This window comes from Coturnix japonica, chromosome 1 (genome assembly GCF_001577835.2).
Source record: "Coturnix japonica isolate 7356 chromosome 1, Coturnix japonica 2.1, whole genome shotgun sequence".
Taxonomy (NCBI): domain Eukaryota; kingdom Metazoa; phylum Chordata; class Aves; order Galliformes; family Phasianidae; genus Coturnix; species Coturnix japonica.
The window spans coordinates 69,196,140-69,217,499 of NC_029516.1; the positions used below are offsets into that span (position 1 = coordinate 69,196,140).

Consider the following 21,360-nt stretch of genomic DNA (forward strand, 5'->3'; position numbering starts at 1 on the left):
GAGACTTTCAGCATATGATAATCACTGCAATTACACCTGTAGGTGCTGATTTGTAGTTCCAAGAAAAAATGGCCTCAACTTTTCCAGTCAAGCATGTAGTCAACATTCTGAAACAGCCCTTACTTTAGTTTTCCTCCAACAAGCCGCCTTTTGGGGCTTCAAAAAATGTAAGCCTCAGGACAGATGCCATTTGCAAAATGCCACAATCACCAATAACAATAGTTATCTTCCACTCAGGATCAGAATTATTACCTCTTTAATTTCAGTTTTATGGCTGACAGCATGGACTGTCTCGGCTATTCACAGACAGTGACAGTGTTTTGCTATATATTCTGTGTTCAAAGTCCAAAGGCAGCTGAATTCGTCTGAAGTGGGACAAAGGGATTATTAAATGTGGAACTATCAATTCTACTTTTGAGAATTTTCTTCTCACATTTTTTCATTGGAATTGGATGCAAATACTCAACAGATTGCCTTCCAATATTGTCTGCGGCACAGCCTAAGGCGGGCTATGTTATGATTAAATCTAAGCACACTTTATGATTCAGTTTGCACCACATTTTCTTCACGATGCAAGAATTCTGAGAAAACAAGCTTCTGTTCACATAGCCACAAATATTTTTCTATGCAAAGCTAAGGGTTCTTCTCTACTTCCAAGTGATCGTTGGCTAGAAATGAAGGTGCAACATTAATGACTCATGGAATTACTTCCTCAATCTCTGCCTTCTCATCTCCCTTTCCCATGCCAGAAAGCAATTCTATTCTGTCCTCAGTAGAATGGGAACTGACCTAAACAGGTGATAAGGCACCTTGAAACATTTTAAAACTACTAAATACACAAAGATGTACCTAACAACTTTGTCTCATTCGTTAAGGCAAATTTTATTAAATGAAGATACTACTTTATCATAGAATCATAGAATCACAGAATTACCCAGGTTGGAAAAGACCTTGAAGATCAAGTCCAGCCGCAGCATAACCACAGTACCTAACTCTAACACCCTCTGCTATCATCACTTTATTGGAAAAAAGATGGGACAACAGTTTAAAAGATACAGACTTATAAAAGCTCTGGTTAAGATTCTATCTAAATCCTTACTTTTGGATGTCTGAGCAGTGCTTATCAGGTGCAAGATTGCTGTGCTAACAAGGACAGCCAATACTAACTGTTTCACTTGAACAGAATGATACTGTACAATGAATGTAGAAGGCACAGAGGTGAATGGATTATTGAAATAACTTCTAGGTGTACTATAGTATAAACTACCTCTAAAGTGTGAAAATGAAAATAGAAATCCTGGTCATTTGGGGGGGGAAAAAATGGTTTATTAGCGAACTTCAGTTTTTATTGACTTCAGATACTTGTTTCTTTACAGAACTACTTCTGTGAATACATCCTATTCTCTCAAGCTCTTTTTTCCCCATGGTATGCAATATCCCTACATGATTATGCATCTTGAAGGACATCCCTGACCGACTTGAGACCAATAACCGCATTGGGTTGAACTTCTAACCTTAGGCTTCCCAGGAAAACCTTCTAGGTAGAAACAGAGAAGAGCATTACTTTCTAAGGTAGTAAAAGCATGGATAAGGCAGCCAAAAGACCCTTCACGGAAAGGAAAGGCAAAAACATTTTTACCCTACTACACGTAGTACTGACTACCTTCCTTGCAGTGCTAACTGTACAACAGTTAAAACTGCTGATACAGGAAAAAGCAGTGACACAGTGACTAATCCTATACAGTTCATTTTCTTAAACATTCACCTAGTCCACAGGTGTAATACATAAGCAGCAGCACAGCCAGAATCAATTCTTTTGGAGCTCTACCAAGGTTAGATGACATGACCAAATCCCTTTTGCCTCAAACAAAAAAAAAAAAAGCCACACACAAGATCTTCAGTATTAAGAGTAAAATTTTGACTGAAAAAGACAACAGCAACTGCAGAAGGTTTCTTTGCCCTCAGTTTCACTTCCATTTTAGTCACATCCTTGAATCAGATTAGGAAGACCTACAGAGTTTCACCTTCCTTAAGTTCTGTTTTCTCACCTCCTGGCTTTTTAAGACAAGTATTTCTTAAGATAGATAAACGTTCACACTCAGTTCTAAGCATCATAGGAGAGACTAAGTTATCTACCTGAAAAACCTTATCCTTATTTCCTATTCTTTCTGAGAGGTAGATGAAGATCTCATCTGAGTCAGCAACAGAATGTGGTTTGTAAAGAAGGTATAACTTTTGAGATCACAACTGCCACCTGCAAAGCAGGTATTATACATTTTTTAATAACATTCTGCAAACTTTCCACAGAAGTAACTCTATCCCTTTGGTGAAGAAGCTTAACACTTCATGCTGATTTTTATGATATAGAATGAATAGTCAAAAGATACCAGATACAAGAATACTAAATGTAAGACTGCCCTTACAAGTATACATTAGCACAATTGACTAATGAAACGTGGACACAGCCTAGTTTTTGTGTACCCAGGCATTACTTCTGCCAGGTTATTAAGCAGTAGCAAAAATATTTCTAATGTCTAATATTTTTGCTATCCATTTCTCTTCCTCAAAGACCCAGTCTTCAGTTGGACTTTCACATGTCCTAGGCAATCTCTGAGAATGCTCTCTAAATCCAATAAGGAAAGCACTGAGAAATATAACTTCAGAAAAATTACATTTATATGAGGAAAAATTCGTTCAGCTTGATGGTAACCTTGTATATTTCACCAAAATCTGTTTTTCCAACAAGTTTGAAAAAGATAAGGTATGAGACATTGTCTTTGAAGCAAAAAATCCCTTAGTACAGTTGTTCTTAAGATTCCAGATCCAGGGAAAACAAAATCTCTTTAGCAGGATTTTTTCATTTTATAGTTTAAGAAAAAAATATTCTCTATAGAGAAGATGATCAGTCTCTCATTTATACTACCTGGAAACAAGTCCCAATATTTCCTCATGACTGCTGAACTTAAATCAAGACCCAGAACAAAGACGTGTGTTTTTGGAGGCCTTATTGTAATGGCTGACACAAAGGACAGAGACTTCCATTTGCTTTTCTGTGCTATTACATAACATGAACGATTCCAAAATTTGGTATAACCAAGAAAGACAAATCACAAACCAAAAGGTTTAATATCCTCAACTACCGTTCAGATTAATACAAAACAAATTTAGATTTGACTGCACAACTGCCAGTACTAAGAATTAATACAATATATAAATAAGAATTTAAAAATGTATTCTACAATGTAGTTTGTCCATATCTGGCAGTGAAATCAAGAAACATCTGAAGTTATTTGATTCTCAAAGTTTGTAGCTTACTCATTTCTTAGTTGAGGATTTCTGCATCTTAGAGATTGCCAAATGCATAAAGGTTTTTCTACCTCCCTCATAATCTGTTTAATACTATAAAACTAAATAATTTGCATCTGAGAGATGATTGAAGCATTGAAATATTCTAATTTTGCACAGAGCATAAAACATGCTTCTGCTTCCAAGGAATTATATAACCATGTAACTGTGCATACATACAACACAAAAAAACAGTTTATCACTCGATGTTTTTTTCTAGCCTGAAAGACAAAGATTACTGATCATAGCTGAGAAGGTTACCTGGATCTGGGCTCTGTTTCCAGCTGTTATATTAGATATTGTCCAGCATGCTTCCTTTTTGATAGATTCTTTAGGGCTGCTTAGCAAATGCAGTAAACTCTGCAGAGCAGAACAATTTAGAATTACCTGAACACAAAAGAAAAAAAGAAAAGCACATCTTAAAAGAAATTCAGGATAGAGAATCATCTGGAGTAAGGAATATAGAATCTCCAAAAGCTAGAAGGCATATGCCATCAAGATATTCCTAAATGTTCGTATTATACATGCAGAAAAGCTAACAAGCAAAAAAGTTGAATAGTTTAAGTAACATAGGATTTCACAGAGAATGGCTTGGGTTGGAAGAGACCTTAAAGACCACCCAGTGGCAACGCCCCTGCCATGGGTAGGGTTGCCACCTACTAGATCCAGTTACCAAGGGTCTCATCTAACCTAGCCTTCAACACCTTGAGATATGTGGCACCAGAAAGCCAAAACAAGGTCTTTCCAAAGCCTCCTCTCCCGCAGGCTGAACAAGTCCAGCTCCCTCAGTTTGTTTTTTTTTTTCTTTTTAACAGGATTTCTACTCTTGGAATCTGAGAACTCCCTTCTTTCTCTCCCCCTTTCCACCTCCAGTTCCTCCTCAGCCTTTAGTCGTGTTCCTAAAAACTTTATTTAGTGAATTAAGTATTTGCTGGGGGGAGGAAGGTCATGGTCTAGCATTCATCAGATACCTGTCAGGACAAGAAAGACTGGATTTTTTTTCCTTCACATATACTACCTACATTTTCGGCCAACTTCAAGCACTGGCAACTATTAATTGTTGGAAATGAGAAAAACCAACCAACAGCTATGTTATCAAAATGCATCTCAATCACTCCAACCCTGAAAAACAACAGTCACTGATGAAAACATAAGAATGCCTCCAGAGTCCAACCATAGACTATTAGTAACATCTTAACCTCCTGCCCCAGCACTAGTTACAAAATACTCAAACAGTATCTTGCTGTTGCTAACTCATCTTTGTGTCTGGTCTTATTGCCAGGGGACTACAACATTCAAATGGATACATTTATATAAACTGATAATAATTGAACATGCCCCATTGTGAGGAACTCTGGATTTTAACTTTCGCATAATTTATGTGGAAGAAGTAATTCACTCATTTGCATGGGGAATCAGATATTAGTGAACTGTTTTTCCCCAAGCTTTTCACATCATCTAAAATCCCCAGCTGCTACCACCATCACCTGGATGTCCATTTCAATGCCTCCACCACACGCACTTTCCCATTTTTGGCTACCACCACTTCCTGATCCTATTTCTGCCATCAGCTTCAATAACAGTCAACAGCCCACCATAGCGAGCCTGCCTGAGCCTGTGACTTCAATCCAATTTGCTTGTGCATTCGTCTGACAGCTCCACATCACACAGGCATGCTTTTCATGCCTTTTAGTTTGCAAACAAGAGGTGGAGGCCGAAAGTCAGCAAAGCTTCAAAAGCAGCAGCCTACTCTGTACTTTTCTTTCACATATTACCAGATCCTGACAAAAGGATGTCAGAACACACAAAGAAATGGGAAAAGTTTAACAAAGGGTACAACTGATGAAGCTCATAATAGGATTTTCTGCTCTGCATGCAATAAAGGTTGCCACCAGTCAGTGGACCACGAATAACACATATACGTGGCATGGACTCTCCGTTTTCACTGATTACAAAAATTAATAGGAGCTGCCACTTCTTGAAAAGCCTGCAAATCAGTAGGTTGACAACTTCGTACCTCTAAGGCAACATATTCCTGGCTCCCAGTTTAATTCCAACACAATGCTGTGAGCATTACTTCTCTACATGCCCACACTGCTACCTATCAACCAAGATCTCACTACACTGTTTTGTTACATTCATCACAAAGTGCCACTGGCATTAAATGCAACAGGCTGTCAATGGCCCCACCACGCTACATCACTAAATAGAAAATTCAGCCTAAGAGGAAGACTGCTTTAAACAAAACAGAAAAGAAAAATTGAAAGAGTATTGCACAGCTATATAAGAATTCCAGACACAGCTATACAAGAACAAACAGCAGTTCAGGAAAAGAAAACCACTACATATGGCAATTAGTGTCAATCTTTCATTTTCAGACTCAAACAGAAGTAGGTACCTTTATAATAATAAGTTACATCAGTATTAACAGAAAGATGAACAGAGGTACAACACATGAAGAAGTGAATCCATACCTGGGTCTGGATATCGTCTCCTGTGACAATGTTCCCAACAGCTCGTAAGGCAGGAGATACTACTTTATAGTCATTATGCCTAAAATTAACAAGATTGAGATGTTAACCATCCTGAGTCACCTTTACCTTCACATCCTCAAGGAAAAAACTTTTGCCAGCAAAAAATGTGCCAGCTAAGACTGACTTAAACTAACAGCAACTCATTCTAGAGTTCAAAACTTCTAGGCCCTAAGATAGCATATCAAAATTGAAATATTTTTAATATTACTATAATACAAGTACCTCACACAGTACAGAAATCTTAGGGAGCAGAAAAATCAACTTTAAGCATGGAGCATGCTTAACGTAGCATGCACAAAGGCAGAGAATGAGACAGGAACACTGGCAGAAGCACTGCGTTTAATCAAGCATATCCTCATCCAGCCATTTAATCATATTCTGTCATTAAATGTATTTGCACTGCATCTTCCCATTATCATTACTAAAATCAATCAGAAAGGAAAAGTAAATTATATTTTCAGAAATTAAAGTACTTAATAAAAAGATTCTTTAAGTAATACATTCCACTCAATAATTCAGCAGACTGCTTTTCCTAATAGCCTTTTTAATTTACACCATGGAAGACTATTGTTACTTGCTCTTCTGTAAATTTGACAAAAATATACCTGCTACATGTTGAAAAAACAGCACAGGAAAAGCTCCACTGTTCCTGTTACTCATGACAAATAGAGGGGACTGATTAGAAACAGGTTTAATTATAAAATTCAGATTGCTTTGGTTTTTAGAAAATTAATAAATTTCAAGATATATCTAATTGTGCTTCCTGATGCAAGAACCATGATTTTTGGGGAAAGGAGTGAACAATGCATTTACTCAGAACAGACTTCTTACATCAGCAATTCCACAAGTCTTCTGCAGACTCCTGCATCAATCACAGCCTGGATTTTATCGTTGGGGCCATCAGACAAATAGGACAAAGCCCAGCAGGCATCAGCTAATACATCTGTATCATTGACAAAGAGCAGCCAGGAAAGCACACTAAGACAAGGTGAAACCTGTAGAACAATAAAAGAGATGCATACATTACTCAATCAAAAAGTCTGGAGCATCTATTAACATGTCAGTTGATTCTTTATTTACCACTACAAAACCACACACTAGCATCACCATCCTGAATACCTGGTAAATTTCAGACTTCAGTAGCACTTCGGTGTAGAGCATCAACTACAATAGCAGAAAGTAACAGGCCAGAAGAAAATCACCTAGAACTCTTCAGCCTCTACAGTACCATGCCTAGAAATTTAACCTCAAACTTATCCATCAAGATGTACCATTCTTTGCACTAATGGAGCCAAGACACACAGTTTTGCTCTACCGTGTAATTAGATTAACAAATAACAAATAACCAGGAGGCAGCAATATCAAAACAATGGTTGTGAATGTCTGCCAAAAGAACAAAAAGCATTCAGAAGCTTAATTTGTAATAAGCGCTCCATTGTTCCAGAGAAATTCAGAAATATTTCTGCTATGCAGTTTAAGCTTAATCATTCTTATTTCTTATTTGGACACCTACAACTCACAACAACACATTTCCTTAGAGGGAACACATTTCTTACCTTGGCAAAATCTGGAGGAGGATTTTTCCCTCTGCAGAGGTTGGATAGAGCCCATACAGCATTTCGGGTCATAGTGATACGATTCTGTTTTGAAAGTAATCTGAAACAAATAAATTCCAAACCTCATTAATGCACGTTCAAAGTCAGGCAACCCAGAACGGCCAGCTGCCCTATTTATTCACATGAATTCACGCCTACATTTTAACTGTTGTCAGGGAGAAACATGCTATAATCTTTTTCTGTAAAAACAGATCCTGAGGAAAGTTATGCTTGACAGCTGGATACTAATATTCACATTAGATCTGTGAATCCTAGTATCCCAACAATAACCACTGCACTATAAGAATGTTCATTTAACTTTCTAGAGACCGTTGTGGTAGATTAGCAGTTAAGAGGCATAAGAATTGTGACAAAACTACTCTAAGTGAAAAGAAATGGGGATACTTTTGAAAAGTACTCTTTTGAACAGATATTTGTGTGTCAATTCTCAGCCCATCAACTGAGCCGTCAATACACATTTTTCTGTCCTATGGTTTCTAGTGACAAGAACAGAATCTAGCACCAGAAAACATATATAGTCACATTCAAGGTTTCCCAAATATTTACAGCAGTCACATAACTGGCAGCAACCACAACCCCGACTTTCTGTGCACAGTGGTTCAATCCTGCAATAGTTTTGACCACTGGGTTCATGTAAGAAGAAAATTCTATAAACCATCCCAAACTGGTTTCTTTCTTAAGTTCTTACAAGATGACACTCTCACACCATCTGCAGGATTCTGCTGCATGAGACACAGGAAGGACAATGGTGTAACATACTCTGACAAGGACATCTTCATGATATCTGCATGCCACAGGACCACCACACCAGTCAAAACTGCTTCAGTCTCTGGTGGTACACGGTGCATTTCCTCATCTGAGATTAATACCAGCACTATTGCACACTAGTTAAATCAAATACAGCATGAAGGCGGTCTGGAGCACTTTATGGAATGCTTAGAAATGATTAGCCAAGATATCCACAGAAGATTTTGACTGGGTATGAGAACATTGTCTTTCATCATGTCTTGGTCAAATACTGTAACAAGTTGTCCAGGGTGGGTGGTTATGGAATCTACCTTCAGTGTTCCAAATTTGACTAGTTAAGTGGCTGAGCAATTCTGATCACATTTGCTATGGGAGTTTGACTAGACAACCTCCAGAGGTCGCTTCCAACTTAAATTACTCTGATTCTTATTAGTTCCAGGCATCCACCCACTGTGTAGAACAAAATAGCTCCAGCTTAGCTGGTCTTAACATGATTCCTTTTTAGTTCAGTTACAAAATAAGCCCTCAAAGAAAAAAAAAAAAAAGCCTAATTAGTCGACAAAAATAATTATTTTTCAAATAAAATTATTTTTCAAAACAAACTTCAGTCTTATCAGACACTTGACTAATATTCTGAAGAATGTATTAAAACAGACTCACTGCAGTAAGGGAGGCAGGATATTACAGTCCAGTACATAGTCTCTGCACATTGTGCTGTCTCCAGCAATGTTGCCAAGTGCCCATACTGCCTGCAATAGAAACAGAATAGTAATTGTTTTTATTTTCACAATTCAAACCATTCAGTATGCAAATTAAGAGTGGGAGATCATCTCTGTTCTCACCATTATATCCTGGACAATACAAAAGAGGGGAATGCATTCTGGTTAAGAGTTGCAAATATACGCCCAAGCTCGTTATATGATTCAGGAATGTTTACACAGGTCTAAGTACCCAAGCAGTCAACTGGTAGGTCACCAAAGACTGCAGGCAGACAACCTTACTCTGTCCACAACATGAGAGCTCCTCACCTTAGGCTCAGTAATGCACTAATTGTACACGCCCCCTGGTTCAAGTCCAGATGGTTCATAGCACACGTCAAGCAGGTTTGTATCTACCCAAAAATGTGTACAACAGCTCATATTAGTATTTCCTAGGAAGCCATAAAAGCATGCATCGTTTACAAAGTCACATTAAGAACACTGATAATAAGAAAGATAGAAAAGATGACTTAAATATAAAATAAATCAATAGTTGAAATAAAAAGTTCAGACCTAAATTGTTATATTTCTTTAAGAGAAAGCAATAGAAAACAAAACCAGATGAAATCTATCTTACGTAGTACCAGAATGGAAGAGACCATTAATTTGGTTTAATACATTCAGGTCAAAAGGTGGTTTTGATATCACTTTCTACCAGTGCAAGAACTATAACTGAGAAGAACTTAAAGCAGTTTATATCAGCAGAATGATTCACAGACATTTTATCACACAAGAAAGAGTATGAAACTCACATTTTGTGTTTATTTTAAGTTAGCAGAGGGCTAAGTGATACATGAAATAGAATGCCTTCTTATTAGGTAAGAGCTATACGAAATCTACACAACCACTGGAGATACCATGAACAGCAGCAGTTCAAAGTTTTTAAAATGCAGTAAAAGAGATGCTTCTTTACAATATAAGGGACTTCTCTTCCAGGCTCTGAAGTCCTCCCCCAGTCACTCTAAAGGCCCAAAAGATAGTATTCTCTAAAAAAATGAACACAGCTAAAACAAAATAAAATTTATATATATATATATAAAAGCCTGTACTTACATATTTTCCTACATTCAGTTAGCTGCTAGGTACACAAAGGACTTACCCACAATAATAAAATAGATAGATTGATCAACTGATAGATCATAAGTGCAAGTTGTTAAAGACTAGGAGACTACTCTGGGGAAGGATTTGTTCTGTTCTCCTATGTTTTTTTTCAGGCTTTTGCTGCCAGTCACAGCTGGAATATGAAATCATTCTGAGCTTTGCTGTGACCTTTGTCACTACTAATTCTGTGTGTTCCTCTAAAGCTAATCACAAAAGCTTATTTTTCATATCAATTGTTACTGTTTTACAACTGTTCCAACAATGGTTTGTCTGAAATTAAAGTGTAATGTTGGGTCCGGCAGCCTCATAGATTCAACATGGATAAGACAGCTAAAAGAAGAAACTTAAGAGACAGAATATATACCAGCCCCTCTAAAAATTCACTTGTATTACAACCGTAAGAAGGCATACCTTTTGCTCACTGCAGGGCTTTCACTTCTGCAGTGATGTGACTCCCCAGGCACAAATCAAAAGTTTCAGCAGGCTCTATATAAACTTGTGAATCTTGGTAATAACAGTGAGGTGGAGACGGATAGCATCTTTGTGCAAACATTCAACCTCCTTTTCTGGACACTCTTGAAACTACAGAACCAGCCTTGGAGGCTGTATTTCACTTTATCTGTGACTTTGCTTCTGTCAGTATAGTAATTAGATTTAACAACAGCAATAATCACTTAATACAAATGTCTATTCTGACCGTGAATGACAGATTGGTTTTGTAACTGCAAAACTCTCAACTTCTTATCAGAAAGTCTAGCCAGAGAAGTCATAAAGCACCTCTGTCGTTCTCCTATTCTTGATTTTGAGGGGCAGACAAGCCTGTCTCAATAGCCTGATATCACAGGATCTGGTAACAATGTTGGAAGAAATTATAAAATTAATGACTGGTAGCTCTGGATCATACAAAAGGTGAAAAGAAGCTGAAATAACTTTAGCCAAAGTACACAGAGTTAAGTTCAAATATCTTTCCTCAAGGAATCGTTTCAAGTCTTCTGACAAATAAGGAACATAAGTCAAGCTGATTCAACCTTCTCTCAGCAGACACTGCTATAAGCACAAAGCTTCCTTGTGGTTTCTACAAAGACAGGTGAACAATGACAAGTGTCTTCAGCTTTTCGGTCTGAATAATATTCAGTAATTTTCACTGATGACTTTCAAGCACTCATCAAGATGCAAATATCTTGCTTGCCATAACATTATGGTTTCATTCTATACATCCCAAATCATAGAATTGCTCAGGTTGGAAAAGACCTTCAAGATCATCAAGTCCAACCACAACCTAACCATAGTATGCCAAACTAACAACCCTCCATTAAATCATGGCCCTGAGCACCATATCCAATTGGTTTTAAGCACACTCAGGGATGGTAACTCAGCTACCTCCCTGGGGAGCTTATTCCAGTGCTTAAAAACCCTTTTCTGTAAAGAAGTTTTTCCTGATATCTAACTTAAAGCTCCCCTGGCACAACTTGAGGTCACTGCTCCTCATCCTGTCACCAGTGAGAAGAGACCAACCCCGCTCTCCCTGCAATCACCTTTCAGATGTTGGAAGAGAGCAATAACGTCTCCCTCCCCTCAACCTCCTCTTCCCCAGACTAAACAGCCCCGGTTCCTCCAGTCACTCCTCATAGGGCATAACCTACAAGCCCTTCAGAAGCCTTGTGAAACAAATGTTTGTTTGGTTTTTTAATCTTCTTTTCTAGATACATGGGTTTTCAGAAGTCTCCGGTTTTTTTCACCTGTTATTAAACTCTAGAAGTTTTACATGCAGTGCTGGACAATGCCAATTATCAGTAAGAGTACAACACTAGTCTTATAGAGTAATGTTGATCAATATGTTGCATTCTGTGAATAATACCTATGCTTTCTGACAACTTTCCCACTTTTCTCTGGATTTTGACAGCTCCCGGCCATGTATTTAACTATTTGAACATTTAAATCAAGACATAAGCCAACTACCACTAGTGCATTAAGTTTGTACCTCTCTGGAACAGAAACATTCTGAATTAAGAATCAACACTTTTTTCACTTTCAGACGTTGACTTGGAAAACACACCTAATGCTGGGATGAAGGCAGTGAAAATTAGCTTTGCATACAAACACAATTGGACTAGAGGACACAAGAAAAGATACCTGGGGGAGGAATCCCTAGAGATGATTTCTATTACATCCCAACACAGAAGAAACCTTTCTTTCAGCAGCTGAGATGTTCTAACTTCATTACTAGCATCTCTTCAACAGAAAGAGCAAGTATTTCATACTCATGTATAATTTGTTTGCTGTTTTTTCTTCTTCCCATTTTGAATATGAAGACCTTAGTTAGCAGGGGGTGCTGATGTGTAAGGCAAAGAACAGGTAGTAGCTACCAGATTCATAAGTCACTTCTGCCAAATAAACATTGGTTTATAACAGCAATATAGCTAGAAATGGAAAAAACATTGAGGAGGAAAAACAATCTGTTGCTTCAGCTGAAAACACAAACATCTGCAAAGAAGAACAGGGCAAAGAATGGATGTTCCTGCCACCAGCTACCCTTCAATACATAGCAAAATGACACATCCGTCACTGTGACACACCAGAAGGCTGTGGTGCCATTCAGCGAGACCTGGACAGCTTCAACAGTTGGGCAGAGAGGAACCAGATGAGGTTTAAGTGAAGAGTCTTGCACCTAGGTAGGAATAACCACACGTACCAATACAGGTTGGGGGATGACCTGCTGGAGAGGAACTCTGCAGAGAGGGACCTGGGTGTCCTGGCAAACAACAGGTTGCCCATGAGCCACAAGTGTGCCCAGGTGGCCAAGAAGGTCAATGGCATCCTGGGGTGCATTAAAAAGGAAAGTGATCCACCCTCTCTACTCTGCCCTGGTCAGGCCTCACCTGGAGTACTGTGTCCAGCTCTGGGCTCCCCAGTACAAAAAAAAGACAGGGATCTCTTGGAAAGAGTCCAGCAGAGGGCTACAAAGATGATAAAGGGCCTGGAACTCTGCTCCTGTGGGAGAGGCTGAGACCTGGATTTCTTCAGCCCTGACAAAAGAAGACTGAGAGGGGATCTGATTAATGTCTATAAATATCTAAAGTGCAGGAGGCAAAGGGATGAGGCCAGACTCTTTTAGGCAGTATGTGGTGATAAGGGGAAACAGACACAAACTGAAGCACAGGAATTTCTGCACAAATGTGTGTAAGAACTTCTCCACAGTGAGAAGTGACAGAGCACTGGAACAGGCTGCCCAGGGAGGTTATGGATTCTCCTTCTCTGGAGATATTCTAGACTTGCATGGATGCCTATATGTGCAGCCTGCTGAAGGGAGCCTGTTTTGACAGGGAGGTTGGACTTGATGATCTCTAGAGGTCCCTCCCAGCCCCAACAATTCTGTGATTGTGTGAAGATATGAAATAGCAGAGTTAAGGAATAGGATAATTAAATTTCAACTGACACAGCTTAATGGGAAACATCACACAAGAAGACAAGATGTTTAATCAAGATCCTCAGACTCCTAGAAAACCAACCACTTAGTATCACACCAGAAACTTGCATATGCAAAAAACAGTCCAATACATCAGACTAAAACAGGCTTAAAAGTTAGGAAGAACTGCTGGAAGAATCATGATAAGGCAAACTGGTATGTGCTCCTGAACCATTAAAATGGGAAGATTGAAATTAAAAATTCAAGACAAAAACAATATATAATGATTAGCCAGTATGTCAAATTGAAATACAAAATGTGAATGATTTTCAATTTATACTGTGACACGTATTCAAAAGAGCAAGAGTTGCTTGCAAAATAATAATCTTCATAGTACTAATGCAAAGAGATACAAAACATCAGAGGACAATTACAGAGGAGAAAACTTATTGCTACAATGGCCAAATACCCTCCAATATCCGAATTGTGGTCTGAGATGCTTTGAATCAAATATGTTCAAAAACCCCACACCAGAATGAACAAGTATCCTACTTACCAAAAAACTGATAGACAGTAAGTGGTAGATACTTCTACCTCAAGCCTACAGCAACCTTAATAAGAATCCCTGCCTTTTTCCTCCATTCTCTACAACGCATACCAAGTTTAACAAACAGCGTCCCAGTGTGATCATTAAAACTACCCACTGATTTCTAACTAGGCCAACAATACGCTGAACAAGATGAGAGCCATTTGGGAAAAAACTCTGTAATTGTGTACTTAGAGCTACCCTACAATACAGAAGTACAAGTACAGTATGTGCCTAATGCCTTTAATTTTTATTAGATATTACAGTAAAGCATTCATGTTTCAATACTGCTCCAGTATCAATTTAACCTGTTAGTAGTTTAATGGAGGCAGAGCAGGTATAATACTGTATAGTTACTAATCTATGACCCCTATGCTCTTCTGTTAATTCACACACAAGGGCTGAAAGCAGCATATCTCATTGTAAAGCAGGCTGGCTCTTCCCACGTGATTCTCTGAACATTACCAAGAATGACCTAACAACCTAATCAAAAAGTTCACTCTTGCACGGGAGATCACAGGCTGTAAAATAATGCTATAGCCCTTACTACTTTGAATGTACCAATCATTCTTCAGGAACAGCACCTCAGAAGAGCCAGACAAATTTGGAAAATAACACCACCAATTTCAACCTCCTCCAAAAAAAGATCTCTAAAAAACAGTTTGGACATCACATATCACATAGCTGAGTCTGGATAGATTTTTACATGGGCAGAACATGGCATCTCTGCTATTTTGGCAAGATCAACACCACATTTCTAATTTCTTCAAAAATAGACTCATTTCCTCAAATTAAAAGAACTACAAAAATACTTGTATCCTCGAAAACAATTTTCTAAGGCACCCAAACTCTCTTAAAAAACCTTGGTAAAAATTATTCAGCATGAGAGAAGCCACTGAAAATGGAAAGTTGCAAAGTGGAAAGCTACAAGGAACTTGAAGAAATGTGTCTTTCTTGCAGAAAAAGTTACACAGTCTTAAGTACGAGTGGCTCATTCCGTGCCAGCTATAAGATAGAAAGGCAAGTTACATAAAGCAATTCAGTGCTTATCAGTTGGACTCCTCCAATCATGCATCTCAATACAGCCAAATGCAAGGTCAGACATCTAGGAGAGAGAATAGAGGGCACACTTACAGGATGGAGAACTGAGCCCTGGAAGTCAGTGACTCTGAAAAGAACAACGAATCATATTGGATAATCAGCTTAACTTGAGCTCACAGCAAACTTGTGTGGAAAAGAGTCCTCAAAGACATCTTGAATATTCACGCAAGGAAGAACCAAGTAGAAATGAGCTTTGGGTACTACCTCTGCAAACAGCACTGCTGGAACAGTACTACTTGGAATACTCAGAGCTTGTTATTTCACCACCATATGAAACAAAGAAGCGTTCAGAAAAGGATCGTCAAGAAAATTTTAAAAGCTAAAGAAATATCCATAGTAAGAATTCAAAGTTTAATCTCATTTGCTCAAGAAAAGATTAAGCTATCATCTGTAATTAAATATAAGAAAAAGCAGAGAGCTTACTGAGTAGACAGTGAAACAAAAGCTAATAAGCAGGCCCAAAGCTAATCAAATTTGTATAGTAGAGGTACACACGTTCAAGTTAGGGTTACGCATTACTCAAGATGTGTTCATTAGCACGATTGGTATTTCACCATCCTAAGTCTTCAAATCAAGACTAGACATCTTTTTAAAATACAACCTTGTTCAAACACAAGTTACTGCCCTCGAGCAGAAATTACTGAGTCTGTATGAATCTAATGTTTGGTCTGCACTTTATACGGACCTCTCTGTGCCTTGAAGAATATTAATCTGCTCTGTAAGAAAGGCATTCAAGTAGAACTTATGGACAATGACTGCATTCATTCTTTTATTTCATCATTAATAAAAACCAGCTTAGTAAGCAACATTACTTCACTATCCTTTTCATTCAACATCCAACAGACCTATAGCATGCTTGATTGCTCTTTTGCCTCCTTTTCCTTAATTTTTAGAGAACAACCTATAATTTCCATTCGTGTTTTACCTTCAGGAGAAATAAACGTGAACTTTCCACCTCTGAAGTATTTTTTTAAACAACGTTTCTTGAATTCCTCAGCAAGCAGAAAAGTGTTAACTCACTAGAGATCAAAACGCTACCACATTGGCTGTGGTTAAACGAATCATTTCCAGAACAACTGAAAAACAATATTTGCGCCTTAACACATACTAGGGAGGAAAAACATTATGTTGAACTGCCTGACACTACACTGCCTCTAAAGGCACAAGACTTTCTTAAAGAAGAGTCTTGTACTTTCATGTTTTTTAAAAAAAAAAAGAACAAAAAAACAAAAAACAAAAAACAAACACCATTCTTAATATTACCTGCTCCTGTACATCTTCAAACTCTGAACTAAGCAGCTCTATGAAGATGGGAACAGCTCCTGCTTGGATCACTATTCGAGTCTGAAGGGAATTCCCCGAGGCAATATTTGTCAGCACCCAGGCAGCTTCAAACTGGAAAACAAAATATAGAAGAAAATTCGTTGGGAGCCTTTTGTGTCAGATCAAAAACAGTGATGATATGTCCTAAAAACAGGAAGAATTGGTGAAGATAAAGCATGACTGCTAATTACAACAGAAGCTGAAAAGTAAGAGTCAGAGTTAAAAATTATGATTACGTGAACTCAAAATTTGCAAAAATTCCATACAGCCACAAGATCAGTTTTTTTAGTTTCTTTTTTAAATCATACAATTACGATCATACAATTACAATGGTAAAGAAAAAGAAAGTAAAAGGCTCATCTTAGTATTTGTTTGATACATTCTTGAAGATTTTTCTCATCATCACATGAGAAAAAATTAGTTATTCTTGTACAGTTTAAATGATCACAGGGAAGAGTGCAACTTTTTTAAACCTGAAAATCACTTAAGAAAAAAAATGTATATAGGGGAATTCCAGACAAATATAGCCTTCCTACCACTGCTACTAGAAATTCATTTTTCACTGGATATTCCACTAACAACACAGTAGAAACCTACAGAATAAAGACACACAGTTTCACGTTTACCAACATAGAATAGTTTCCACATTCAATCCATCATACAAGTAATACCTGGGCAAAAAAATACTTCAGTATTTCCTAAATGAGTTGAAGGTGTTCAGAATGAGTTCAGAACCAACAAACTGTCTAAATCTGATACATGCTCTTAGTTACTGTGCATGTACTTCTCAAAAGGAGCTATCAGATCTTTGCAATTCTACTGTCCTCAGTTTGGAAAGTAATTTCAATAAACTCTCTTTTCTCTATTTCGTAAGACAAGGAAAAAGTCCTTTTCGCATATTTCCAGGCACTAAATTTTTGATTTCACAAGCCAATAACAAATGAAGAAACACCAATTTAGCCTATGTATCACATTTAGCCATTAATTATTAACATTTTCTTTTATTATGAGATCAATTTCCTTCCACTTTATACTAGCCTAGAAGAAAGACTGACACAGTTCTAAGGATTAAGTCCAAGACACATTGACTAAAACTGTAGCAGATACAACTTAGTTTTTCCAACCAAAACAAGCAAGCTTCAGGGCTTCTCTTTTTTTGTTGTTGTTTTTGTTTTTTATGTTCAACTCTAATTCTGAACTACTCAGAATTTAATCAAAACTTTATGTCATAATTCTGAACACTGAAAACAGTCTTCAGTTAGTATAAAAGTAGACAAACAGTACAGTTTAGTTTAATAGCTTTTTTTCATCATTTAAGGCCATCTTTCAAACTGTTTTTGTTATACAAGGAAGTCCAGGTAAACATCCCATGTTAGACACCACCCAATAAAACCCATATTCTCTCATTCTCTCACAGCCATATTAAAGGCCCAGCAACTGAGTTTATTATTAAGAACCCTTCACAGTAAAATAGGTGTGTTATTCTTATAAAGAAAAGTACAGCTCACAAAAAAAAAAAGTGATGACATTTGATGACATTTTCTGCCTTATTTGCACCACCAAAAGCCTTCATAATACAGAAAGAGATATATACTTATATTTTTATACCTGTAATGTACAGTTTTCTTTCCGCTTGAGGAACTCCACAAATCTTGCCACCACGCCTGGTGTGCTTATGACTTCATCTATTGGGGGATTTGGTTCTATTTAAAACAAAATGGAAAGTTAAGAAGCATTCGTTTATTTGTTGGGGGAAAATTCCTAAAACCACTGCACCAAAGTAATACCCAATGACATGCTGATTTTTCTGAGTCTTATTTTCTGTTATACTGCTTTATCTATCTTTTCTACTAAAAGGCAATGAATTCATCAAAGGAAGACTCCAATTTACATTGTGAAGTACTACTATAACATGATTTAACAGTAACACACCCATTAACCTAAGCATAAAAACTTGACAGCAACAGATCTGCAAAGTCACTTCGGTGCACATATGCACACAGTTCAACTTCCAGAATTAATAAATTGTGAGCCATAGAGACACTGACTAAAATGCTTAAATTTACATTACATAACAGAATTGCACCTGCATCACTAAAAGTTGTACAGGTTTCACAAATAGAAGTGACTGTTACACACACCTAGTAGGCATATTACAAGAGAGTTCTGCTTGGACCAAACTCTTCACCTAGAAATTTCCACATGGAGCTTGATCTTCACAGCTGTCAAAGTCAAAATAGATGCCAAGGACACCCAAGATTTTTCAGCAAGTTCAATCCTTACCTTTAGAGAGAAGCTTTCGGAATTTCTGAGTGGCTGAAAGCTGCTGTTCTGGGCTATTGGAGAAAATCATCTCAATCATATCAGATGTGATAACAGCACTCTTGTATTCAGGTGGGGGGAGACAGAGCATGAGTGACAGAGAGCAAGAGGAAAAGAAAATTGAGGATTAGTGGGGAGAAGTTTACAATATTTGCTAAAACTGTCAATTTTTTTTTTACCCTAAAATAGCAAAAAGACAGAGAACTAATAAGAACAACAAATGAGTCATCATACACATACAGATACATAATCACAATCATTCTTAAGTATAGTCTTCTTCCTAGAAGACAATTTAGAATTTCTTTAAGCTATGCCACAAAAAGTTCTCTTCAGAATCTCTCACAAGTATTTTCTCCTTTTTTCTCTATCTCCCATCCTATAGAATAACTGCAATATTGTCAGCTTTAACAAAAAGTAGCTTAAATTAGAATAGCATTTACAGTTATACAAGAATACCGATTATTGTTTAGGTACTTGCAACTTCTATGTTTTAAGTTATTCTTATAACAAAATGTACAGGAACTTTTTTTTTTTTTTTTTTTTTTTTTTTAAAGCACTGAAATGCCTAATGCTTGTTATCATAATCAAATATACCACCTATTTTCCCACAATATTGACAGTTTCCATTAATATGGCCAAACTAATCAGTGAGTTTTTTTTATGAAACAGAAAATCTGACATTTTGTTTGATTTGATTAATCTAAATCCATGAAAAGTCAACTAAGGGATGTTGTATTTTTTTCCCCTCTCTTTTTGATCCAAAACATTATAGTGGTTAGATCCAAATCCTTAACAGACAGGAAAACAGACAACAGTGCTATAATACATATACTTAGTCAGTACTCGCGCTCTCAGTAACAAAACGTTAAGTCTAGTTTTTGTCACAGAAGCCAATAAAAAGGAACCAAAACACACAGAACTTTTTAGATCCTTCTTTTTCAGTACTAACTCTTAAGAACTAAAATTAATACTTGAAATAACGTGCATAACATAGGCTTTCCCTACTTTTCACCATCCATTTATTTCATACAAAGTTCTACACAAAGAATTAAATGGCATTTAGGATTCATCTGATGTTTTAGGACTACCTTGAAGAATAAAACTATTTTCCACTAATTATCTATTATGTTGATTATATGCATTTGAGTAATTTTCATTGTCTAATCTGCAATATAAATCAAAAGTAGTCTGATTTGCTTCAAAACACACTCTCAACACAAAAACAAGTACAAAGATCAATGGTTGCACTTCTGGACTGAATGAAGGCTGTATTTTAATTTATTCATTCTGCTACAGCCAGAATCCCATAACATTTTTCTTTCCACAAACAGGAGAATCCTAAAGAAATACAGAGATAGCATAAAAGCCTAATTTCCATTAGAAGGCAGCTATCCCATAGGATGAAATTCCAGCTTGGAATGGAGTTCAAGGACATTCCAGCTAAGCAGGTCTAGTTATGATTCCAACACCCCAATTTCAATTTTATTACCTGAAAATTTATTTACAAGCTTCCAGCCAGTCTCTTATAATTTACTCTTTATTATTTACTCCCATAAAATTTTTCTCCCATAATCTGTTTCAGGTCTCTTCACTGAAACAGGTGTTTGAGAGTTGTCTGGAAGCTCTTTGAATGCCATTTTCCACAAAATTCTGCAATTCCATTCCCTTAAACTCACTGTGTGACAGGAATATTGTTTGTTGAAACTGAGCAGGCCTTTCTCAACACTTACAGAAGTCATTTCCATGTTGTTCATTTGAGCCTCATGGAAGCCACCATCTGACATCACTTCCTCCTCCGTTTCTTCTTCAGCTGTTGCAACATTTCGGCGTTTAAATAACTAAAGAGAAAAAAAGCATTGAATAAAAGCACTACAAAACCAAGAGCCAACATATGTTTCTCACATGCCATATCAGGTTGCAATAAAAACAATAACCAGCATCTCCTGAAAGAAGCTAAAATACTGACACTATGACTCTTCTGGACAGTAAACAGGCACAGTTTAGTAACAGAGTGAATGAACACAACTGTGTGCTAGAATATTCTTCTGGCATTTCTGAAAAATCTTCACTGATACTCCCTCCTTGTCTCTACTGCTCACCCTCCATCTATCTTCTACCTCCCTCTAGCTTACAGACAATTGCTTTCCTTCCTCCCCTAAGATGAGCAGGGGCTCAAAGACATGACAAACTGCTGTGTACAACCATCCCCACAGAATGGCTACTGAGACTGGAAAAATTGAGTTCTGTGGCACAGAGAGGACTTGAGGGGATAATCACTTAAGAATGGTTTACAAAATGACACTGGGATGAACAAAACTTGGATGCTATCACATAAAGGAGGTAGCCAGTTTGAGATGTTATTAGGAGAGCTACAGAGGTTACAGTTTGACCCTTGATTTAGCTGTCTCACTGCAAGAAACTTTAACAGTGATGAGAAGGGATGGAGTGTGCTGCTTGGCCTGTCAAGTTCCCTAATGATTCCAGCACTGAACCATGTCAGATTTGCACCATTACAGAGGAC

General features: G+C 37.4%; 1 protein-coding gene across 1 annotated transcript in view; it reads right to left on the reverse strand.

Moving 5' to 3' along the window:
- The window catches only part of KPNA1 (karyopherin subunit alpha 1), a 42,500-nt gene that overhangs the window by 10,517 nt on the left and 10,623 nt on the right, over window positions 1-21,360 (reverse strand). Inside the window, exons 3-11 of the mRNA XM_015873477.2 lie at window positions 20,570-20,677; window positions 18,801-18,900; window positions 18,126-18,220; window positions 16,458-16,589; window positions 8,903-8,991; window positions 7,436-7,535; window positions 6,711-6,874; window positions 5,820-5,898; window positions 3,607-3,732 (exon numbers count right to left, since the gene is read on the reverse strand). Coding sequence (XP_015728963.1) covers window positions 3,607-3,732; window positions 5,820-5,898; window positions 6,711-6,874; window positions 7,436-7,535; window positions 8,903-8,991; window positions 16,458-16,589; window positions 18,126-18,220; window positions 18,801-18,900; window positions 20,570-20,677 — 993 coding nt within the window. The remainder of the gene's footprint in view (window positions 1-3,606; window positions 3,733-5,819; window positions 5,899-6,710; window positions 6,875-7,435; window positions 7,536-8,902; window positions 8,992-16,457; window positions 16,590-18,125; window positions 18,221-18,800; window positions 18,901-20,569; window positions 20,678-21,360) is intronic.